The sequence below is a fragment of the Typopeltis vanoorti genome, chromosome 9, assembly GCF_054136105.1.
Source record: "Typopeltis vanoorti isolate ZY-2024b chromosome 9, IOZ_Tvanoo_1.0, whole genome shotgun sequence".
Classification (NCBI taxonomy): domain Eukaryota; kingdom Metazoa; phylum Arthropoda; class Arachnida; order Uropygi; family Thelyphonidae; genus Typopeltis; species Typopeltis vanoorti.
The window spans coordinates 9,919,896-9,943,333 of NC_143557.1; the positions used below are offsets into that span (position 1 = coordinate 9,919,896).

The 23,438-nt window shown below is 35.5% G+C and overlaps 1 protein-coding gene across 2 annotated transcripts in view; it reads left to right on the forward strand.

The window, feature by feature from the left end:
• Pdk1 (Phosphoinositide-dependent kinase 1) overlaps nt 1-23,438 on the forward strand; it is a 355,658-nt gene that overhangs the window by 275,574 nt on the left and 56,646 nt on the right. For both annotated transcript variants that reach the window (XM_090398374.1, XM_090398375.1), the window contains one exon: nt 17,059-17,156. In XM_090398374.1, coding sequence (XP_090254500.1) covers nt 17,059-17,156 — 98 coding nt within the window. The remainder of the gene's footprint in view (nt 1-17,058; nt 17,157-23,438) is intronic.

The window sequence follows — 23,438 nt, forward strand, 5'->3', positions numbered from 1 at the left end:
TTTCACGAACAAACTGGGATTATTTCTTATTCCACTTTTACGCCAAATCAAGATACTTAGGTTATCTGGTTGCAGACTGAACATGGACTCATCACTAAAAAGTATACGAGCCCAATCCTCATTTGTCCAATCGCATGTTCCTGTGCCCAAATTTTTCGGGCTCTTTTGTGATTTGCAGTAAGTGGAATGCAAACCATTGGTCTTTGAGAATATAAACCAATGGCATGAAGACAATTTCGAATGTTTCCTGTCTCCAGAAAGTGATTCCAAAGTCATGAAATTACGCTTTGAGATACACGACACGCTTGAGCGACAGCTTGCTGCTTTTGTCCAACTTCTAATCGACCCATGGCTCTCCAAGCCTTGGATTCCAGAATATCATGTTGCTCTGCCATTTTTAACAAAATAATGGGTGGTAGGTGACACAAGTTTACAATTGAAGTTACAATTATCTTGTAATTGTAACTTCAATTGGCACCTGTCGAGTTGTTTAAATCCTCCTGGCACCAACTCGGCAGGTGCCAGGAGGATTTAAAAAGATAGACATGGGATTTTCCCTTGATTTTGGTTGTTAATACTGTTCACTAACCTTTGTTTCAATATGCTTTATTCGTGAAGCTGCTACCTAAACAATTTCAGTGCTGTTCCTGCACTCCGTGAATTTCATCTCCTGAACAAATGCCAACAAGGTCCACTATTTGCATGTGCTCTGCAATAAATGATTAGTCATTTTGAAGAAACAGGATTGCTAACCAGTCAGTTCACAACAAGTGAATGGAGTTGCTACAGCTGTTGTGGAACAGGCCGTGAATGTTGGTTCCTGAAGTTCACATGTTGCATCAAGCACATAGATGTGAATTACACAACTATCTGGAAAATTGTACAGAAGATTCTACATTTGTACCCATTCAAAGTAATACTGACACAGGAGTTTCACCTGTGCGACTTTGAAAGTTGACTGACATTCGCTTTAACATTGAACACCCTGTACTCTGGATCAGAGATAGATGTTGAAATTTTTTTCATTTATTTTTACTATAAATTAAATATTGCAGGAAATTGTATTCTTGGTTTGATCGTAATGTAAGCAAACAAAGTTTGCATTTGAAGTATATTCACAACTGGGCTACTTGTATGACTTCACATCAATTGCCTTAGTAACCCATAATATCCCATGTAGCCCAGTCATGAAGATACTTAATATGCAAACTTTGTTTGCTGGCACTTGGATAAAGGATTAAACCAAGAATATAATTTCTTGCTATCTTTAATTGATAGTATAACCAAGTGAAAAAACTTTCAACATCTATCTCTGATTCAGACTATTTTAATGATAAGGTGATACAGTTTTTCACTGTTTGTGTGTGGGAAATATATGACTTCAACCTTTGTATCTCTTCTAGGTCTGGGCATTGTCTTTTCCCATAATGCATAGCAGTATACACACCTGAAAGGATGTGTTCTTTGCATTATGAGATACTAAGGCAATTAATGTGAAGATACTTCGCATACAAATTTTGTTTGCTTACATTTGGATAAAGGATTAAACAAGAAATCATATACAGTCATACCCCGACTTATGAGAATCCGGAGTTACGCGGTTTCTTATATGTACCTATTCCCATCCCGCTTCACGCCTCACCACTAATCGTATCTTTCGGGTGCCGGCTGCATTCACCAGTGTCGCACATGCTGTGAACAAGCACTGACGTGTTTTGCGCGGTCTCCATTCATACACGATTTTTATAGTCTACAAAATTTGCAATTGTTTAATGTTATGTTCTTGATAAAACTTTTATCACATAAAAAATAATGTCATCCAAAAGGAGCATGTCCGATTCTTCTACAGCTAGCAAGAAAAGAAAAACATTGACTTTGGAAACAAAACTCAACATTATTAAGGATTTTGAGGGCAGAATGACAATTTGTGAGCTATTTTGAAGGACATAGATTCTAACGAGGAATGAATTGTATCCCCAAGGCAAGGAATTAAAAAATCATTAGCTTGCCGTGAAGAAATTTTGCATGACAAGAAAAAGGCATTATGCCATCAGACGAATCTATTAGATTTTATGAAACCATCGACATTGAAATAACTTTCTTTTTTTTTATGTACGAAAAACTGCAATTATGATTATATTTCTTAAAAAATATAGATGTTTTTGTAAACCTTTGGTCCCAATTGTATGTTTGTATATATAAATTACATGCAAAATTATACCCCGAGTTATGCGAATTCGACTTGCGTGCTTTTTGTAGGTCCCACCTACTGCGTAACTTCGGGGTTTTATTGTATTATAATATAATTTCTTGCTATCTTCAGTTTATAGTATAACTAAGATAAAAAAAACTTCCAACAAGTTATTTTTGTTTTCATCTTTAGCATGTACACACATGTGCATACACAATGCACACAATTAAACTGTAGATTATTATTAATAGCACTGTTATTGTAAATAATTCCACTTAAAGTGCCTCCATAGTGCAATTGTAAGAACAACGGTATGTTGCGCCCTTCAGTTAGAAAAGGCCTAAGTTCGATTCCTGTCATGACGGGAGGAATGTTTATATGGACTTTTTTAATTAAAGGTGAGTTAGCCAATCTAATGGAGGGTATTTTCTCCCAGAAACTCTGGTTTTTCATCCCACATACAGACAAATCAGCCCTTCAGAACACATGCAATTTACATACAAAAAATACTTGTTGTTGTGGTGGTGGGCAGTAGACCACTCTGATGTAGTCGATGGGTAGTAGAGGTTCGGTGTAGTGGTGGAGATGGAGAGTTGTACAGTGGGTGTCCTTCCGCGATGAGTCTTCGGACTCCTTGGAGGTATCACGAATAATAATAATTCCACTTCAGAAATCATCATGGAACTTGAAATATAAAACTTTCTATATATACTTTTCTTCTCAAAGAGCATTATTAGCAAGTTTGAAGGAAGTTTAGTTTCTCAATCAAAAGTGATAGGGCTTTTATAAAAGTGGAGTGCTTAATAGGGAAACATGTTTTTTTATATGGATAACTTGGCAAAAAATAAATTTGTCAAGTAATTGTTTGTTGTGATGCAAAAGAAATAAAGCAAGAAAATACCATAAAAATCAAATGAATGAGGCACTGCTTTCTGCTATCACAAAAGACTAAACTTTTTTGATTTTCAACAATAGTTCAAACTTAACTTGTGGACATCCTACAATTTGTTGACTAATTTATTTTTTAATTTTAGTCACCTTTAAAAATATTGTTATTATTATGACACCTCTGAGAAATCCAAGGACTTGTCACCAGTAGACACTAGACTATACACATTGGTATTTTCTGCTCTACACAACACTATCTACCACCCACCAATAGTATTTTGTTTCTGTAATATGTGTGTATTCTCTGGTTGATTTGCCTCTATGTGTGATCAAAAATCTTTAAATCTTTGTTTCCATGTGGAAAAAACCTTCCCATCTTGGTATGAAATTTACTCACTCACTTACAGATGAAAAATTATCAGCAGTCCTTTACTTTTAGCTCTTTAGGAGCAAGTAAGCACATGAACTTTAGTGAAATTTTCATAGCAGATTGGGCAACCAATATCTACAGTATTTGCTAATTTATGGGATGGTGCAAAAGAATGTTTTTCCATCAGTGGATTGGTGATGGGGGAGGCAGGGAGATTATATTTCTCCATGTAATTGAAAGTAAGATATAACTGAGGAAAACAACCATTCCTATTAGAAATGGAAAACTAGCTTAAATCTAATAGTTGAATAACTATTAATATGAGTAACTCTTTCATTCCCCCCCCCCCTCCTGCTTCAAAAATCATCTAATTGATACCTTTTTTTTTGTTTGCATGTAAGAACGTTATTATGCCAAATATGTTATTATTTACTACCCCTTTTTTTTGTCAGTAAAAAAGCCAAATCAAAGTTTCAATGATTCATAATTTAACAATACTGTGAAAAACAAAACATTCATTAGCCTCAATAGCACAGTTGGAAGAACTATGAGATGTTGCTTTGTCAGTTTTGTTCATGATTGAATGGACTATTTATATTTAAGTTAGCCAATCTCATAAGGAATTTTTGAGGAGTTTTTTTTTTTTTTTTCTTTCTGGAAACGAGTTTTTCATTGCATAAAAGGTAAATCAACCAGTACACATGCAGTCAATTGACAAAAATCCCATTAGTGGATAATAGATGGTAATGGTATGTAGATGCGTGATTAAGTAGTATAGTGTGATATGCAGTGAAGCGTGCCCTTCCCTGATAGGTCCTTGTAAGTGCCAAGTAATAATAATAATAGCCTGCAGAAATCATTATCCTTCCCTACAGTATGTGCAACTTTCCTTTAAACTAATGAATTCAAATCAGTGATAAAAAATCAGTTTCGCAGCACAGTTGGATAAACAGAGTATTGCAATTATCCTTATCTGTGAAATTTTTGTTCCTCTTAAAGTATATGGTTTGCATTATTTCTAAGTCTTATTGTTATTATTATTATACAGGTGTCTTCATGGAGTAAGAAGATGCATTGTAGGAGCCACCAACACTAACCTTTATAAGCAAAATACCTATTATACCTCTCCTTAAAGTCATTCACTATAAAGGCACTCACAACTATTTCTGGCAATCCATTCCACTCACTCACCATACTCTAAGCTAAAAATCTAGTCTACACACCCTCACTAACGACACCCTTACACATCTTCCAGGAGGGGGGGGGGGGTGATTTCTAGTTCTTTCCCTCTATTCATCATGTTGAAAATTTTCCTTTGCATCAATCTTATAAAATCCCTTTAATGAGTTATCAGTTTCTATCATGTCTCCTATTTTCCACCTATGAACTAAATTTTGTAACCCACACATCCTCAATCTGTCTTCATAGGGAGCATTCCACAGACTGATCAGTACTTTGGTCACTTGTCTCTGAATCCTCTACACCACTTCCTAATCTGCAAGAAACCCATGTAACCAAATCTGTGCGGTGTAGTCAAGATATGGCCATATCATAACTTTCCAAAGAGGGATAACAACTTCCCTATCTTTGTTAATGTGCTCTTCAACATCCAAGTAATCCTCTGAGCTATCTGTCTACCATCACCTGGATCTTTAGCCTTGTCTGTTTCCTGTAATCCAGTACCATTAATAGGAAACAGAATATGTAATCCTTTCATCCCGAAGTGCGTTACCTTACATTTTACAACATTGAATTCAAATTCATATTACTGCTGTATTATTCATGTTCAAGTTGATGAGCAGTGTTTGTTAGAAGTTTTTCCACTTGATTATACTATAAAATTAAAGATACCAAGAAATTGTGTGCTTTGCATTATGGGATACTAAGACAAGTGATGTGAAGTCATTAGCTCCTATTATACGAGTTGCCCCGGTTCTGAAAATACTTCAGGTGCAAACTTTGTTTGCTCACACTTGGATAAAGGATTAAACCAAGTATATAATTTCTTGGTATCTTTAATTTATATTGATGAGTAGTGGTCCTAGTATGGAGCCTTGGGGCACTCCACTGGTTATCCTCATTTCTTTGATTTCACTCCACTATACACCACCCTATGATGTCTGTCTGTCATCCCCATCCTTGCCACTAGCCTCATCCATTTCCATTTTTCTCCATCTTATGTAATAGTTTTCCATGTAGTATTCTTTCAAATGCCTTTGCAGAGCCCAACTTGGTGTAGCCATTTCCTTCATGCAGTTCTACTGTCATTTATTATAAAATGTGAATAAATTACTAAGGCAGAACCTTTTTACAAAGCTGTATTGCCTGTTGTAGAGTATTTTATTCCTTTCCACTCATTCCTGAATTTTACATTTAACCAACTTTTCCAATACTTTAACCCACAACTCCAGAGATCCTAATTGGTGTGTAATTTACTACTTCTGTCTTGAGCCATCTTTATTGAATGGAACTATCTTATCCTCTTTCCATTCCATTGGAACCTTGCCAGATGTGACTTGGATTAAACAACTTTGTCAGAGATACTGCCACCCCTGCATATTCTCATAGCACGAGTTGACTTACTGTCCAGTCCCACTTCTGTATTCATGTCGATATTCTTCAATATGTTGAGTACCTCGATTCTGACGTCAGCTTCTGTCACACACTTTCATACCATCAGCTGAGTAAGGTTATCCTGCCATAATCATTCTTTCTCTTACTTGCTACATTGCAAAAAAAAAAAAAAAAAAACTTTTTGGAATTTACTTTGGCACCTGCTTAGTGAATTTTCTCTCATAATCTAGTTTAGCCTTCCTTACCATGCTTCTTTCTTGCACTTTTTATTGCTCATGAATATGATGATTATCCTTTTGTTTATATTCCTTCCACAATGCTTCTTTTTTTTTTTTTCCCCAGCTCCTGCTTTATATTACTTCTCATTCCCTTAATTTCTATTCAGTTTATCCTCCTGAGCTCTTCCAACTACTGGCATTATTTCCTTATAACTTCTTATGTCCTTGCACTGCTCCGAGCTCCCACCTAAGTTTGTCATAAACACCAGCTTTATAGTTTCACATAAACCCTTTTGGATTGAGCATTCCACATGTTGAATAACTTCCCAGTACAAGACTGCATAATCACTTTCCCCCATAAGTGGTAAAGTTGCTACTGTAGTTATACATATATCTTTTGATACTGTTTCCATATCCATCATTCTCAAACCCCTGATCACTTCTTTCATGTGCTGATTCAAGTAATTATCCCTTGGTAACTGTATAAATTCCATTTCCATCTTGCCATGCTCCCTTTCCAATTACCATAGTTAATGTTTTCCATGATAACTGCTCTGCCTGCACTCATTATGCTAATCTGTGGATGCATATCATATCATTCACATCTTTCTCTGGACCCCTTGGTCTTTAGCAGCAACCAACGATATATTTTGTCTTGTTGGCCTCCATCTCACACCAGACAGCCTCAAATAAACTATCTCTCTCTCAGATCTACAATTCTCCTTAACTTCTATTTTTGTTGGTTGAAGCAGTTCAGCTATTGTTAATAATACCCCATACCCCCTTCTCCTGCTATTCTCTCTATCTTCTGTCTTTTATTCAAAATTTTACTATATATTTGTAACCCATGTTTAATAAGTACAGAAGAGCTTTGATATTGACCATGTTAACTTGCTTTCTGTTATGCTAATTTGATATTCCTCCATATAAGTGTTACAGTGGTTTAACTACATTATTGCTAATAAGGCCCATTATATATTTCAATATATTCATTATATATATTATGTGGCTCCCATCCATGAAAGTCTTCTGTAAACCTATAGTACCTTTGTATGAATGTAAGAAGTGGGTGGGCTAAGGATTTTTTCTACTTCTTAATTAATTTAATATGTAATTTTTGCATTGAAAGTTTTTCCACTTGGTTATACTATAAATTAAACATGTGAAGAAATTATATTCTTGGTTTAATTCTTTTATCCAAATGTCATATTGATGTAAAGCCATTAGCCTCTATCTCACACTGAAGATATGATACTTTATGCGCAAACTTTGTTTGCTTACGCTTGAATAAACCAAGAATATAATTTCTTGGCATCTTTAATAGATTGCATTGTTCAGAAAACTTTCTTTTAAGACCATGCATGGAACTTTTTCAAGCCACTTCAGGCCTTCAATAAGCAGAGTAGTCATCTCACACTGAGTGATGAAATTTATCTCCCTGTAATAGGTGATTTGTTATCATCCAGATAACTAGGCCTGTTGTAATTTAATAACAAGTTGACTTGTACTTCTTTATTATTATTATTACTAACCTTAGAATCAGTGGACTTATGACAGGAGATGTTGCTCATGGCAACTTGATCTTTCATTTTGTCTTAACTCATTCACAACACAAACTGATAATACATTCCACTCACCCATCACCTTCCACAAAACTACTTCTGGCTTCTTGTTCACTGTATTCTTATTCTTTTTATCTATTTTTTACCTTTCTATCTTTCTCTATGCTTTGTCTAATCTCTTCTATATTAATTATGTAAAAAAATCTTCTAACCAACTTAAACGACAGTACACTGCAATTTAAATTTCCTCAGCTTCTTCCTTTAACTAACATTCTACAGTCTGATATTGCTTTAATTATTCATATTTGTATCCTTCCAGATTTTCTTCACTTCATTAGAAAATAGTTCATACATGTGATTTGGAACTTATGTACTTCTCTTTATTGTTGCAAGTTTTTTTTTTTTTTTGTTATAAATTAGAGATGCCAAGAAATCATACTCTTCTTTAATCCTTTATCCAAGTGTAAGCAAACAAAGTTTGCATGTGAAGTATCTTCATGACTAGGCTACTTGTATATAGAGGCATTGTGGGAAGGGCCACTACCCAGACCAGTTTCAAGCTTTATTGAGATGCAAAAAAAGTATAGGGATGTTCATCATAGTCTTAGAGTAGTTAGTTAGTATAGGGTTGCAAGAAAGCTTGATAGTATTAGGAGAAAAAAAAGTCAGATAGATAGCATGAGAGAGAGAGAAAATACTCTCAGCTCTTTTATATCATCATATATATGGCTAAGGCTATCAGTTTTCCACTTTCATCAGTCTCATGCAGATGAACAACCAAAAGACCAATTGAAAAATTTAAACTAAAGCACAACTGATATCCAGGTGGTTAGCCTTATCTGATTTAACTGCCTTGAGTTGGCCTTCTCTGCTTGGGATTGCTCTCCACTTATCCCTGCAGTTGATCATAAGACCACATTGAACTAAGAGGGTAGAATCATTTAAACCTCTCATAGTAAAAATAGACAAAATTTTATTTCCCCCTGGTGAATATTGCATGATATGGGTGGTCTTCACCAACTTTCTAGGAGATATCAAAAATTTGATATCTCCTAGAATGCTTCTTTCTAAATACAAAAATTGTCTGACTGAACAATAAATTTCCACAATACAGTATTGTAAAGCATTTGTATGTCATATTGCTTTATTGGAACCTCATCAGTCAGAGCCAACACTGTGACTGGATTGCACTGGCACATCCACTAGTAAAGAACTTGATCAACAACTACTAGAACTAACTAACAACATACAGAAAGTTGCAAAAAATTCAATTCCCAGAGGTCTCAGGAAAAACAATTGGGTTCCATTTTCGAAAGATCACAATATCAGTGCTATGATCACTTAAAGAGATATTATCAACAAACAGTTAAAACAAAATAATACAGAAGACAACAGAAAGAAGTTAATAGAATTACTCAAAACATAGAAGATGAAATTTCTAACTGCAAACATAAAAAGTGGGAAGAATTCTGCAATAGACTAGACCAAAGAAAAGACTCACAACACTGGAACGTCATCAGATTATTAAACAAAGCAACATTTCCGGATACTGATCACTCTCTTCCAACACAGTCTCCTCAGAACCAATACAGCAGCAACAAACAAACAAATGGCAAATTTACTAGCCAAACATTACTCTAATGCAAGCAAGCTGCAATACAACAAAGATGGCAAAAAGTGCAGAAAAATTGCAAAACAGCTACTAATACAATCCAGAATCTATCCATCTAAAGACATCTTTACTCAGGACCTCACAATGACAGAATTAGAAACAGCAATTAGTCAAATTGATCCTGACAAATCACCTGGAATTGATCTTATCTTTGGACATATGATTAAAAACATGGGGAAATGATATTTAACACCTCTTGGAATGCAGGTAAACTACGAAAAATCTGGAAAACATCAGTCATTATACCCTTAATAAAACCTAACAAAAACCCTAGTGACTGTAACATCTACAGACCAATAGATTTGACTAGCACTCTGTAAACTAATCGAAAGAATAATACATACCAGACTTATGAATTGGCTCTTAGAAAATAACAAGGTCAACTTCTACCAAACTGCATACAGGTCTCAACACAGTACAGAGGATCAATTATTTTATCTTTGCCAATCAGTCATAGATGGCGTTCAAGAAAAACACCAAAGAAGACAACAGCGATATTCTCGGATCTCACAGCTGCCTACGATCGCATCTGGAGACAAAAGTTAATAAAAATTGCATATGATACTGGAATAAGGAGGAACGCATTAATTTGATTTCAGATTTCATGAAAGGAAGAAAAATGAAAACAAAAGTTAATGGAATTTATTCCGACATGCATCGAACTTGGGCTGGAGTTCCAGAAGGTTCGGTTTTGAGCCCACTCCTATTTCTCATCTATGTGAACAATATCCATCCTCACATAATAAATGACACAAAAAAAGCATGCTATAGCAATTTGGCACACAAGCAGAAATCCTCATCAATCTGGAAAAGTCCTAAATAATTCAATAAAAGGCTTAGAAAGATAGGCAAAGAACTTAAACTAGAGATAAACTTAGAAAAAACAAAACTGAGCATCTTCTCCACTATAGAAAAAATAGACACAATTACAACCTTCAAATCAAAATATATAATACCAAAATAGATAAAACAGAGTCTCCAAAATACTTAGGCCTAACCCTAGACACTGAACTGAGATTTACAACTCATATTACAAATATATCTAATAAAGCACTTAAAAAGCTTAATATCATCAAAAGGCTTTGTGGAACAAAATGGAGTGGAAAACCAAAGACACTCAAAACTACATATACGGCACTCATACAACGACTATGGAATATGCCTCATCAATCTGGGCTCCAGTTCTACTAGCTCAAAAGAAAAACTTGACAGAGTACAATCAAGAGCAGCAAAAATGTTCATAGGTGCGGTCTCATCCACAAATAATTTAAAAGCTCAACAAGAGTGTGGGCTTCATTCTGTTAGTTAAATTCACTAACAGAATTAGGGGCCACCAACAGGATCACATCTCACTCAGGACTTTCAGTGCCTGGACAAGAAAATCTAGACCAAAGAGATCATGTACATTACAATATGATCAAGAAATTAGAAAACATATTGACTTAGAGCACCTATCTTGAAATAAGCAAAGAGCCATTCTTTTCCACAATGATAGAAACCTAAAAACACAATGATAAACTTAAATATCCCCGAACCTTGTTCAAAAAAGGATTCACAGCAAGAAAATAAAAGAAAAGTACTTGACTCTATACATTACTTAAATAATCCAAACCGTGTTATTGCCTACATTGATAGATCATCTGATTAAGCACTCAACCAAGGAGGTTCAGGGGTTTTTCTAACTCTACCTGGAGGTGAGGAAATGTAAATCAAAACCACAGCTGCCAAAATAGCTTAAACATCACTTGTGAATTAACAGCCATACAAACAGCTCTCAAATTCTATCCCTCAAATCCAGTAATAAACATTACAGAAGGAATCTAAAACCGTCTACAGCAACTCAAAATCTGCACTTGAGGCATTAAAAAATGGAAAAACAAAACTCCCACAGGAAATTCATGAACTATTAACATATTTAAATTTGAAAAATAAGAATTGCACACTGCAATGGATACCAGCCCATGTAAATATTGAAGGCAATGAAAGAGCAGACAGACTAGCCAAAGAAGCAAGATACTTCCTCAAAAATTACACCCACTATCACTAACTGATGCTAACTCTGTTGCCAAAATAAGATTAGTAAAACAAACTATCAAGAAGAAGAATGAAATCAGTGAAATTAATGAAAATAGAGAAATAACCGCAATCATCACCAGACTAAGGACGGGACATTTTAAAGGCATGAAAATTCAGCCAGGCAGTAGTAGGAGCTATGAAACATGAAAAAACTGTCCAGGAGTTGAACTAACACCTGGACAGTTTTTGACAATTGCTGGACAATTTATTCTTGTCCAGCAATTGCTGCTGCTCTACAGAAAATTGACAATAACCCTAGAGAAAAGCTCTACTCCACCAAAGTTCTAGAAGCACTTCAATGAACTCGACAACAACATCAGTCAGAGCCAGACCCAGAAGTGATACCAAGGTTGAAGTAATGCAGAAATCATATATTTCCCATGTACAAGTAGTGAAATTATACTCTGGATTAGAGGTAGTTATTGAAAGGTTTGTCACTCGATCATAAATTTATTGCTACAATATAACTTTGTTTCACTTGCATCTGTGCAATATGATGACTTTGGGGAAAGAATGTTTTTCACTATAAAGGGTGATAAATTCTCATTGTTGCTAATTATGCTAAATACAATCCATTGGAATTGTTGTTATGTTCCATCCAGTTATTTTTGACTGTTGGTGATCTATGATGGTGTGAACAAAGGCTTTCCATCCCACTGAGCCTTTTGTCCTTTCTTTCAGCAATTGCAAGTTCATGTTGGTAAGTGCTTTTATGTGTTGTCCATCCAACTCTTTTGCAGTCTTCCTCTCCATCTCATTCTCTTGATCTTTCTCAACATAACTGCCTTTTCCAATGACTCATCTGCATATATAATGTCCAAAGTACATCAACTTCGTTTAGTGATCATTGTCTCCAAGGAGATTCTGTCTTTATACTCTCTAAAACTTTCTTATTGGTCAATCTTGCGTTCTTGGGTTCTTAATAATCTCCTCCATGTGCATAATTCAAATGAATCAATTCACTTTCTGTCTTTCTACTTAATAATCCAGCTTTCACATCCATACATCACTATCATTACTGGATATCCCATCTCTTTGACAATTCTAACTTTTGTAGCCTTACACCTCTATCTTTCATAATTTTTGTCACGTTTAACATAGCTTTTTTTCTCATGACTATCCTTCTTTTAATTTCACATTTTCACATATTTACCATCATTTCTGATTCTGGAACCCAGTAAATCATAACTTTCAATGATCTCTGTTTTATCCTCCTCTATTATAAATTCATTTAAATTGCCAGAAGCCATCATTTTGTTTTTGCTGATGTTTAAATTAAGCCCGGCTTTGTAACTTTCCCTCTTAACCAATAGAATTAATCGCCCCAGATCTTCCTTAGTTTCTGCTATGAGGGTTGTATCATCTATATATCTTAAATTAGCTATTTTTCTGCTATCAATCTTAATTCTAGCTGGGTCTTTGTCTAAGTTAGCTATTCTCATAATATATTCACTATAAATATTAAAAAGATAGGATGACAGTATACAACCCTGCCACATCCTTTTTCCACTTGAGCACTGTCTGTTTCTCCAAAGACTGTTTTTTACTGAAGCTTCTTGGTTGTCATACAGCTCAGTTATCAAAAGAATTAGATGCTAGAATCAGGTATTACAATCCACAGTCTGTTGTGATCCACGCAATCAATAGCTTTCTTATAATCAATAAAACAGATGAATACTTCCATCTGAAATTCTCTTATTCTTTACATAATCCATCTCATGTTTGCTATCTGGTCTCTAGTTCCTCTACCTCTCCTAAAGCCTGCCTGTTCTTGTGGCATTTCTCTGTTCATATATGGCCTTTGATCCAGCCTTTTGGATCCCTTTCAGCATAACTTTACTGGCATGTGAAATTAAAGTGATGGTTCTATAATTCTCACAATCTCTAGGCCAGTAAATTTTCTTGCAAACCTGTTGGCAAATTTTAGTTAATATAATCACTTCATCTTAAGCTGCTCTCAATAATTCCACTGACACATTAACAGCTTTAGGAGCTTTTCCTTTTGGCAGCTGTTCCATTACTGATATCACTTTTTTACTTTTCATTATCATATCTCAACAAATTCTCTCCTTTCAAATTCTCCTTAAATTTTATTATATTTCTTATACAAATCCCCTACATACTCTTTCTATCTTTTTTTCACTGCTTCTTCCATCAAACATTTTCCTGAATTACTTTTCACAACTCCTAATCTAGGGATAAACTTCCCTGTAATATTGCTTTCTTCAATTTCCTTGCATGTTTTGTTTAATGCTACAGTAAAACTATTTTGCTTGTGGCTGCACACTCATGTCTTTTGAGAAAAATGTTTTTCATCATACACAGTCATTTTCATTCCAGTACTAAGCTGTATAGGAAGTATGTGACTTTTTTTTTATTATTGGTTAATTGAAGTATACCATCCAAATACACAATTCTCCTTATCCATAAACAAACAGATTTCCCCCACTACACATATATTTGCTTTCTTTATTTTTAAAGAAATGTTTTATTTTTATTTTTTAATTTTTTCATTTAATATTTTGACATCATATATTAATGACAAGTATAATAAGAATAATGATGAAGTACAATAAGATTAAAACCAGCAAGAGGCATGCTATCAGTGGGAATGTATAATGTCTGTACTTCATGATCTCTTGGAAAGCTAGACTTAGTTTTGAAAAGAAATAGAGCAATACTTATGTGACATCCTTGGATTAGTGGAGATGCACTGGACAGAGTCAGGGATATGAGAGGTGGAAGAATCATCTGGTCTGGCAGTAGTATAGAACATAATGCAGGAGTTGGATTTCTTCTCACTGATTAGAATATATAATAGCAAGATTTGCAGCAAGACCATTTAACATCACAGTGGTGCAGGTTTATTCATCCACTTCATAAGGTACTGAAGAAGAAATAGAAATATTCTAATTATATAGCAACTTGGAGATAATTTTGAAATCAGCACCAAACAAAGATATACTAATCATTGGAGAAGATTGTGATGCAAAGATTGGAAAGGACAATGAAGGATGAGAAAGAATAATGGGTAAATATGGATATCGAGAAAGCAATGAAAGAAGAGAAAGTGCTTGAATTTCCTTTAAGCATGACATGGTAATTTACAACACAGAATTGCTGCAGAAAGACTGCCAGAAGTGGACATAGTGACCTGATGGAAGAATGAAGAATGTTCTAGACATGATACTTATAAACCAGAGATGGACCACATCCTTTCAGCCGAGTTGAAATTGGAGCATAGCTTAGTGAATTCCACTATTGAGTTGAAACTCAAGTGAAGGCACAGTTTCAGAATCCGAGAGATATGAGGACACTGAGCAAAGAAATCACAGTAAATGTTCGAGGAAGGACTGAAATTCATTATGGAAAAAGAACTGGAGGATAGAGATGACAAAGTGACATCTGCAATCAAGAGAGCTGTGGAACAAGCAATCTCAGGGATAGAGAAGCCAAAGTAGTGGATCTCACAGGAAACATTAAAGAAAAAAGAACAAAGATTAGGAGGGAGAGAGCTCTGTGGAAATGGAAGAAAAGTATAGAGCAAAATGCAGTGAAATAAAGAAAGTGATTAGAAGATGACTAGAGGAACAGTGCAAGGATATCAATAAATACTGTGGTGATTATATAATAAGAGAAGTATATAAGATGATCAGAAACATCAACAAGAACTGGAGTCCAAAGCAGAGAACCATAAAAGATGAAAAAGGTGAAATCTTGATGAACACAGAAGAAATAGGATTGAGAGATGAACAAGATACTGCTCAATTATATAAGACACAGGTAGATGTTGTGGTCCAAAAGAGGTTAATTGATGTATCGAGGGGAATATCAGCATCAAGTACAGGAGAAACAGATATATTTAGGGATGAGGTTGTAAAAGCAGTAAATCATCTGAAAAACCATAAAAACTCAGGAATGATGAGATCGCTGGAGAAAGATGATGAAACATGAAACATTGTGTAACATTGCATGAGATGAAGGCAGAGCACCAAAACAATAGACAAGATCAATCCTAATACCCATTCACAAAAAAAAAAAAAAAAAAAGGAAACAAAACAAATTCTAAAAACTACAAAACAATTGCTGTAACAAGTTGTGCAGAAAAGTACTTATGATGATATTAACAGAAAGGGAAATCAGTGGAAGAAAATCTTGAAGATGATCAAGCAGGATTTAGAAGAGACAGAAGTATTATTATTATTATTATTAGTGACACTTCCAAGGAGTCTGAATCTGTACAACTACTGTATCATCACCTACTGTACAACTCTCCATCTCCACAACTGCACCGAACCTCTACTACCAATCACTTACATCAATGAGTGATTGGTATAATGATTGGCATTCTGAATAAATGAGCTTATGTAGTACTCGTCTAGAAAAAGTTAAATAACACTGAAAATGTGAATTTCAGAGGAATTTTCCTATTGAGCGTTCTAAGTAAGAGTTATACAGATATCTTTGAAAAGAGGCTGAGATAAATTGTGGAAGAGAACTCGAAGATGAGCAAGCAGGATTTAAACCAAATAGAAGTTATCAGGAATTAGATTTTCGCTTTAAAACATAATTTAAAAATTATGCGAATATAGCTCAAATCTGTATTTAAGTTTTGTAAATCTGGAAAAAGCATATGACAAAGTCCAAAGAGTAAAGCTGTATCATATCAAACAACACAAAGATTATAATAAATTTAGTTTAACCCTTTATCCAAGTGTAAGCAAACAAAGTCTGCGCCTGAAGTATCTTCAGGACTGAGGCAACTCGTGGTAAAGGTGGATCAAGCTCTCATCACTCTTTACCTCAGTATCTCCCATAATGCAAAGCACATCTCCTTGCAGACATGTATAATACTATGCATTAAGGGAAGGGCCACTACCCAGACCAGTTTAGACCTTTATTGAGGTCTCATCAGTGGGAGCAGACTCAGAGCTGGTGATAGGTGGAAGCAATGGAGAAGTCATATTTACGTATATGAGTTGCCAAAAGGTGTCTCACCTTATTATTAAATTACTCTGGATTTGTGTAAATCATCAATTAGAATTGAAGTGCACATCCTTGTCTTATACCCGATGTTAATTCAGGTAAGACAAGAATGTGTGCTTTCCTCTACTGTTATTCATCATCTATATGGATCACATTATAAAGAAAAGTGACATTAAATTTGATATCAAAAAAGAAATATATAAGACATTATTGGAATTCTAACAGCAGACAGATTTAGAAGAAAATTGTCAGTTGACAGTCAGTAGTAATGTCAACTTTTCATGTAGTACTATCATAGTTTCTCGTATACTCCTTGCGGGTGCATATCAGAAATGTGATGATGATGATGTGTATTTTGCCATTATTTCTAATTTACTATTTTTATTATTATTATTATTTCATCCAATCCTGATCTTTAAAGAGTAGGACAGATTATGTGCAATTTACTGAGTTTACAGTTTTCCCTCTCCATAATTGTTAAATAGAATTCACTGACCCATATTTTTTATGTGAATTTCTAGGGCTTGTTTGCTCGGCGAAGAATGCTGCTTTTAACTACTGGTCCTCATCTCTACTATGTCGATCCTACAAACTTAGTACTTAAAGGAGAAATCCCATGGTAATATATAAATTAAATTAAAATAAATAGAGAATAAAATTCAATTTCATTATTCTTCATTAATTCATTTTTTCTTTCTTCTACTTCATCAGACTTAGGTTAAACTTTTTTCATCTATACATGTTGTTATTATTATTGATTTGGCATCTCCGTGGGGTCCAGTAACTGATTGGGAGAGGTTTCTTAACCTGCAGTATATTAATTCTACCTCTCTTTGAACTTATTCACCGAAGAAACAATAATCACCATTCCTACAGGTACTTCATTTGTCACTCACCACATACATGCTTAAAAACCTAGTCCTCGTACTGTTGTGCCACTTCCAAAAATCAAAATATCTGCCCCCAAACTGTGCTGCTAAATTCACTTATTAACTTATAATGGTTCACCTGTAACCTGTTTCCTTTATCTTGTCACTGTACTTTGAAACTCGTGATCCCTGTACTCATAATTGAAATTCCACAGGCGTGATGTTACCTGCTTCTGGATTGCATCCTCTTTCCTTATGCCCTTGAAAACTAGTCACCACATCAGATCATAGTTCAGATGTGGTGTTACCATAGGCTATATAAAGAGTAAAAATGACTTTTTATCGGATTAATAAAGGGAATGACCTCCTTATTCCTATAAGCTAGTGTTCTCCTTAATATTGCAATTATTCATTGTAATTTTTTCACCATATCAAGTTTTTATTCTTCCTGGTTTTGTAGCAGCTCAATATCAGTCGATTCTTTATGATCCCTCTCTCTCTCTCTCTCTCTCTCTCTCTCTCTTACCCACCCCCCTTAGCATCCACACACTCTAAGGGAGAGTTTTCACTTTCAGGTCAACCTTCTGGCTTTCCTCTCATAGTTAATGACATCTTCTGATTAACCTAAACGCCTCCTCTGAGACTATATTTCAGTCATCCTTTTCTTCTTTATCCTTGTGTCTTTCCTTCTAATACATTTATAATCCATTCATTATGTCTCCATAATCTGAAAATTTTCATCTTTCTTTCTATGATTGTTTTCTTCAATATTTGGTTCTCTTTTGTTTCATATAATACTTCTTCATTGGTTTGCTTTCCATCCAATTTACTCCTAGCAGTACTCTCTAATACTACATTTCAAATACTTCAATTATTTTCCTGTCTTCTGCTGTTATAGTCCCAAGTCCCACACCCATATTATTAATGCATGTGGCCATTTAGGAAGGGTGACGCATCAGATTGTTTTTAGAGATAATTTGATTACTCATTTCATTTGATAGTTATTCTTAGTTTTTATACGTTAACGTATGAAATTGCCTCATTATATACAAAAAATGAATGCTATAAGAGACGAGTATGCTGAGAAATTCTTCGTTTTGGATCTAAATAATATTTGCAAGATGGTTAAAATAAGATAATGTGAGTAATCTTCGTAATATTAATATAAATGTCATTATTTCTGTTTGTTTGTCTGTTTTATGATAAAAAAAATCAGAATTTTTCTTTATTTAATGAAAAATTGTTTCATTCCCACAGGCACATTTGGGAGGGGGGGAGTTAATTTTTATTACTTTAATGCTAATTAAGTATGCTACATATTCAAATAAAAATGCAAAATAACTGCACACAAATGCATCTTGATACAAGTAAACAACTATAGAAAAGCAGAATATGAAATGTGGATGATCATATTGAAGCAATGATCAAAGATAAGAAAGAAGCATAGCATACAAACCCTGGATGAATACAAATTTAATAGAATCAGAAAATATTTGCAAACACAAAAGATGAATAGCACAAAAAAAAATAAATAAATAAAATAAAGAAAGAAAAAACAAAGACGTACAAGAAAGAGAACGTCAAATTCCTTCCTAATATCTTCATTTTTAATAAGATTCTGCCACTGATGATATCTGTTTGCTTCCCTAATTTTTCTCTGAACCTTCATATCTCTGGTCTTCTATCTTTGATTGACTGTTTTATTTCTAACCCAGCTCTGAGATGCATAAGTTAAAATTGGCTTGAACACTGTCTTGTATACAGCTAATTTAGTGTTTTAACTAATTTCTCTCTTATTCCATATAAATTTATTCAGTTGCTTACCATACTAGCTTTGCCAGTTCTGTTGTCTATTTCCATATTTAATATCTTCTTTAAAAATTGTGCCTAAATAGCTAAGGTGTTTTACTTGTTCTATTGGTTCTCCATTTAGAATGCATTTGATGTTTTCAATGTTTCTGCCAATTTTCATTATCCTTTCATTGCAAATTTCCATACCAAATGTATTACAGCATCTGTTCAATATTAATATATCAATATCAATCATGGCCTAGAGACTGGAAGAAGTTGGTTTTCATACCACTATATAAGAAGGAAGATATGAAGGATTGCAAGAACTATAGACCTATTAGTTTAATCTATCATGCAGGCAAGATCTTATTAAAGATCATTCTAAATAGGATTGAGGACAAAGTTGAGCCAGAGTTGTCTGAGAAACAATCAGGTTTTAGAAAAGATAAGGGTACCAGAGATCACATCCTTTGCTTAGACAGATCATAGAAAAGTATAAAGAATTTAGACTCCCTATGGTAATGTGTTTCATAAACTACTCCAAAGCTTTTGACTGTGTTTAGCATATGAAATTGTAGAAGGTAATGAAAATAATGGGTTTTCCTCAACACATTATCAAGTTGATAGCTAATTTGCACAATGTGCAAGAACCCACGGTAAGAACAGGTGTTCGATTAACGAATCAGCTTCAGTTAGGCAAGGTTGCCTACTTCTAACCTATTTAGTATCTATGGTGAGGACATTATGCATGAAGTACTGATGAGCTTAACACAGGAATTCAGATTGATCAGTAATCTGAGGTTTGCTGATGATACATTACTCCTTTATAATGACAAGGAAGAACAGAGGACTTCAACTCAATCCTAGCAAGACCAAGATTATGATTCTCAAAAGAAATATAGACAGAGAAGCTTCTGAAAAACAAGTGTATACCTTAACGGAGAAAGAATTGTGGAAGTCAACAAGTTCAAGTACCTAGGATCCATTTTAATGTGAAAAATTGCTGTTCAGAAGGCATCAGAAGAAGATTAGGAATGGGGAGTAGATATACAGTCCTTAGGGAGGCAGTTGAATGTAAGAATGAATATAATATGCTAGAGCAAATAAGGACAACAAACCAGAGTAGGATAGTTAATATAAGGCATCAAGGTAGGGTTGGGGCTAATGGGGGTCTTAAATTCATGTACACTAATACTAGGAGTATTAGGAACAAGAAGGAAGAGTTTTTGGCCATGGTTGGCACTTCCAGACCACAGGTTATTGGTATTAGTGAAACATGGCTGACTGTAGATGATATAGCTAGTGGGATTGAATGTGATGGGTATAGTGTGTTCAGGAATGACAGAGAGAATAAAATGGGGGGAGGAGTATTGTTGATGATAGCTGATGAGCTACAGCCAAGGAGAATAGAAGTTGAATTGCAGGATAGAGAAAAGAGCACATTTGGTGTGAGATTGTGGCTAGCAGAACTAAATATACAATTGGGTGCTGCTATAGACCAGGTGATGGAAAAGATGGTGGTGACAGTATGCACAAGCAAATCGAAGAAATGAGTGGAAGGAGGGTGATTATTATGGGAGATTTCAACTATGGTCGCATTGATTGGAGTGAGGAGAGGACATACGGGAGGAAGGAATTGGATTTTATTCGGTTATTAAGGGATAACTATCTGCGACAGCATGTAATGGAAAATACTAGGGGTCAGAGAGTGCTTGACCTAGTAATTACATCTGAGGATTTGGCTGTAACAAATATGACCACATTGCCACCAATCGGTGAGAGTGATCATAGGGTCTTGACTTGGGAGGTGGCTAAAGGTGTAGAATTTTCGATTAAGACAGGGTACATGTGGAATTATCGGGCTGGAAAGTATGACAAGCTTAGTAGTTTGATTGGCTCAGTGCCATGGCATGTACAACTGCAAGGACTAGAAGTTGATAGTGCATGGGAGGTGGTTAAGAAGTGCTTGCATGAAGCAATGGCTGACTGTATACCTAGAGTCTGAATAATAAATCAAGTAGGGGTTAAATGGATGAATAACACCATTAAGCTTGAGTTGGAAAAAAAGAAACCACTATGGAGGGAATTTAAGGAGAAAGGTGACCGGCAGGCACATGAACGGTATAAAGCGCAGGCCAGAAGGGTGACGAGTGTGGTAAGAAAAGCAAAAAAGGATTACGAAAGAACATTGGCCATGCGGGCTAAAGAGAATCCTAAACAGTTTTTTAGATATGTAGCAAGTAAAAGGAAAAACATACATGGCAGAATGATTTTAAAGAATACCGATGGTAGGGAGGTAACTGAATCAGTTGAGATAGCTGAGTTACTGAGTGAGCACTTTGCAAGAATATATCATCCAGGTGGTGACATTGCAGAAACGAATAAACCAGTAGATTATACGGGAATTGTGGTGAATGAAATGGAGGTGAGTAGTCTATTGCATAACCTCAATGTCAATACATCTGTGGGGTTGGATGGTATACCAGCTCGTGTAGTACGAGAAGCAGCTAATGAATTGTCAGTACCCTTGAGCATTTTGTTTAATTTGAGTCTCGGGTCTGGGTTAGTCCCGAGCGGGTGGAAGGAGGGGAAAATAGTTCCACTGCATAAAGGTGGTTCCAAGACCGCTGTTGTAAATTACCAACCGATTAGCATATCAGGAATCATTGTCAAGGTCTTAGAGAAATTAGTCAAGAAAAGAATACAGGATTGGATAGATGAAAATGGGATATTGTATGGGGGACAACATGGTTTTGTGAAGGGTAGATCATGCCTCAGTAACTTGCTCACGTTTTATAACACAGTGACAGCTGAACTGGATAGGGGTAATGGGTTTACAGTGATACTACTGGACCTTGCTAAGGCCTTTGACAGGATACCACATGGAACCCTAATCAGTAAACTGGAGCAGATGGGGATAGATATAGGGTTGGTAAGATGGATAAGAGGGTGGTTGAAGGAGAGATACCAGAGAGTGGTTTATTAAGGAGTGGAGTGCCGCAGGGCTCTGTTCTTGGACCACTGCTTTTCAATTTGTTCATCAATAATATTGGAAGGATTTGAGAGGAAGTGTTCACTTGTTTTCTGATGATGCAAAGTTGAGTAGAGCAATTGTGAGTGCACAGGATGTCAAAATTTTACAGGATGATTTGGATAGTTTGGAGGACTGGGCTAGGAAAAATGGATGTCAGTTTAATGTGGCAAAGTGTAAGGTTATGCACTTTGGGGTGAAAAGAATAGCAGCAGTATATCGCATAGGTGGAACCGTACTCCATGAGATTGATGAGGCCAGGGATTTGGGAGTGCTGGTGGATAGGGAGTTGAAGTTTAGGGGGCACATTGCAAAAGTAACTAAAACAGCTCACCAAATCACTTGGCTTATGAAAAATACTTTAACATGCAGAGAGAAGCAAGTTGTTGTTCCTCTGTATCGAGCCTTGATAAGACCCCATCTGGACTTCTGTGCCCAGTTATGGGCACCAGGGTTTCTTCGTGATGGGGAGGAAGTGGAGAGGGTCCAGAGATGAGTGACCAAGATGATAGCAGGTCTGTGGAATGAACCTTATGAGAATAGGTTGAGGATTTGTGGGTTGCAGAAATTGGACGATAGGCGAAGGAGGGGTGATATGATTGAGACATTCAAATTACTGAAGGGTTTTTATAAGATTGATCCAGAAGATATTTTTGAAAATATGACTGGTGGTGGGAGGACTAGGGGCCATGCATGGAAGCTGGGCAAGAGCGTGGTTGACAAGGGTGTTAGAGCTAGGTTTTTTACTTGGAGAGTGGTGAATGAGTGGAATAAGCTTCCAGAGTCTGTTGTGGGTGCTACGACCGTGAATGAGTTCAAGGCAAGATATGATAGATACTGTGTGAATGTTGAATAGTTGTTCCAGACATGATGTTAGGTTCTCCCTCGATGAGTCTGTCGACTCCTTGGAGTTTCCCGGAACAACAATAATAATAATAATAATAATTTACAGAAAAAAGCACTCGCAATGTACTCTGGCAACCCATTCCACTCTCCAAACAAAAAATTTAGTCCTCGTACTCCTTACTGAACTGACAACACCTTTATTCAACTTCCAGGGATGACCCCTTGTTCTGTTCCTTCTAGCCAGGGGGTTTTAAGTAACTTAAATGTTTCTATCATATTCCCTCTTTTTCTCCTATCAACCAACTTCTGCAATCCACACACTTTCAATCTGTCCTCATACGGAACATTCCACAGACCACTTATC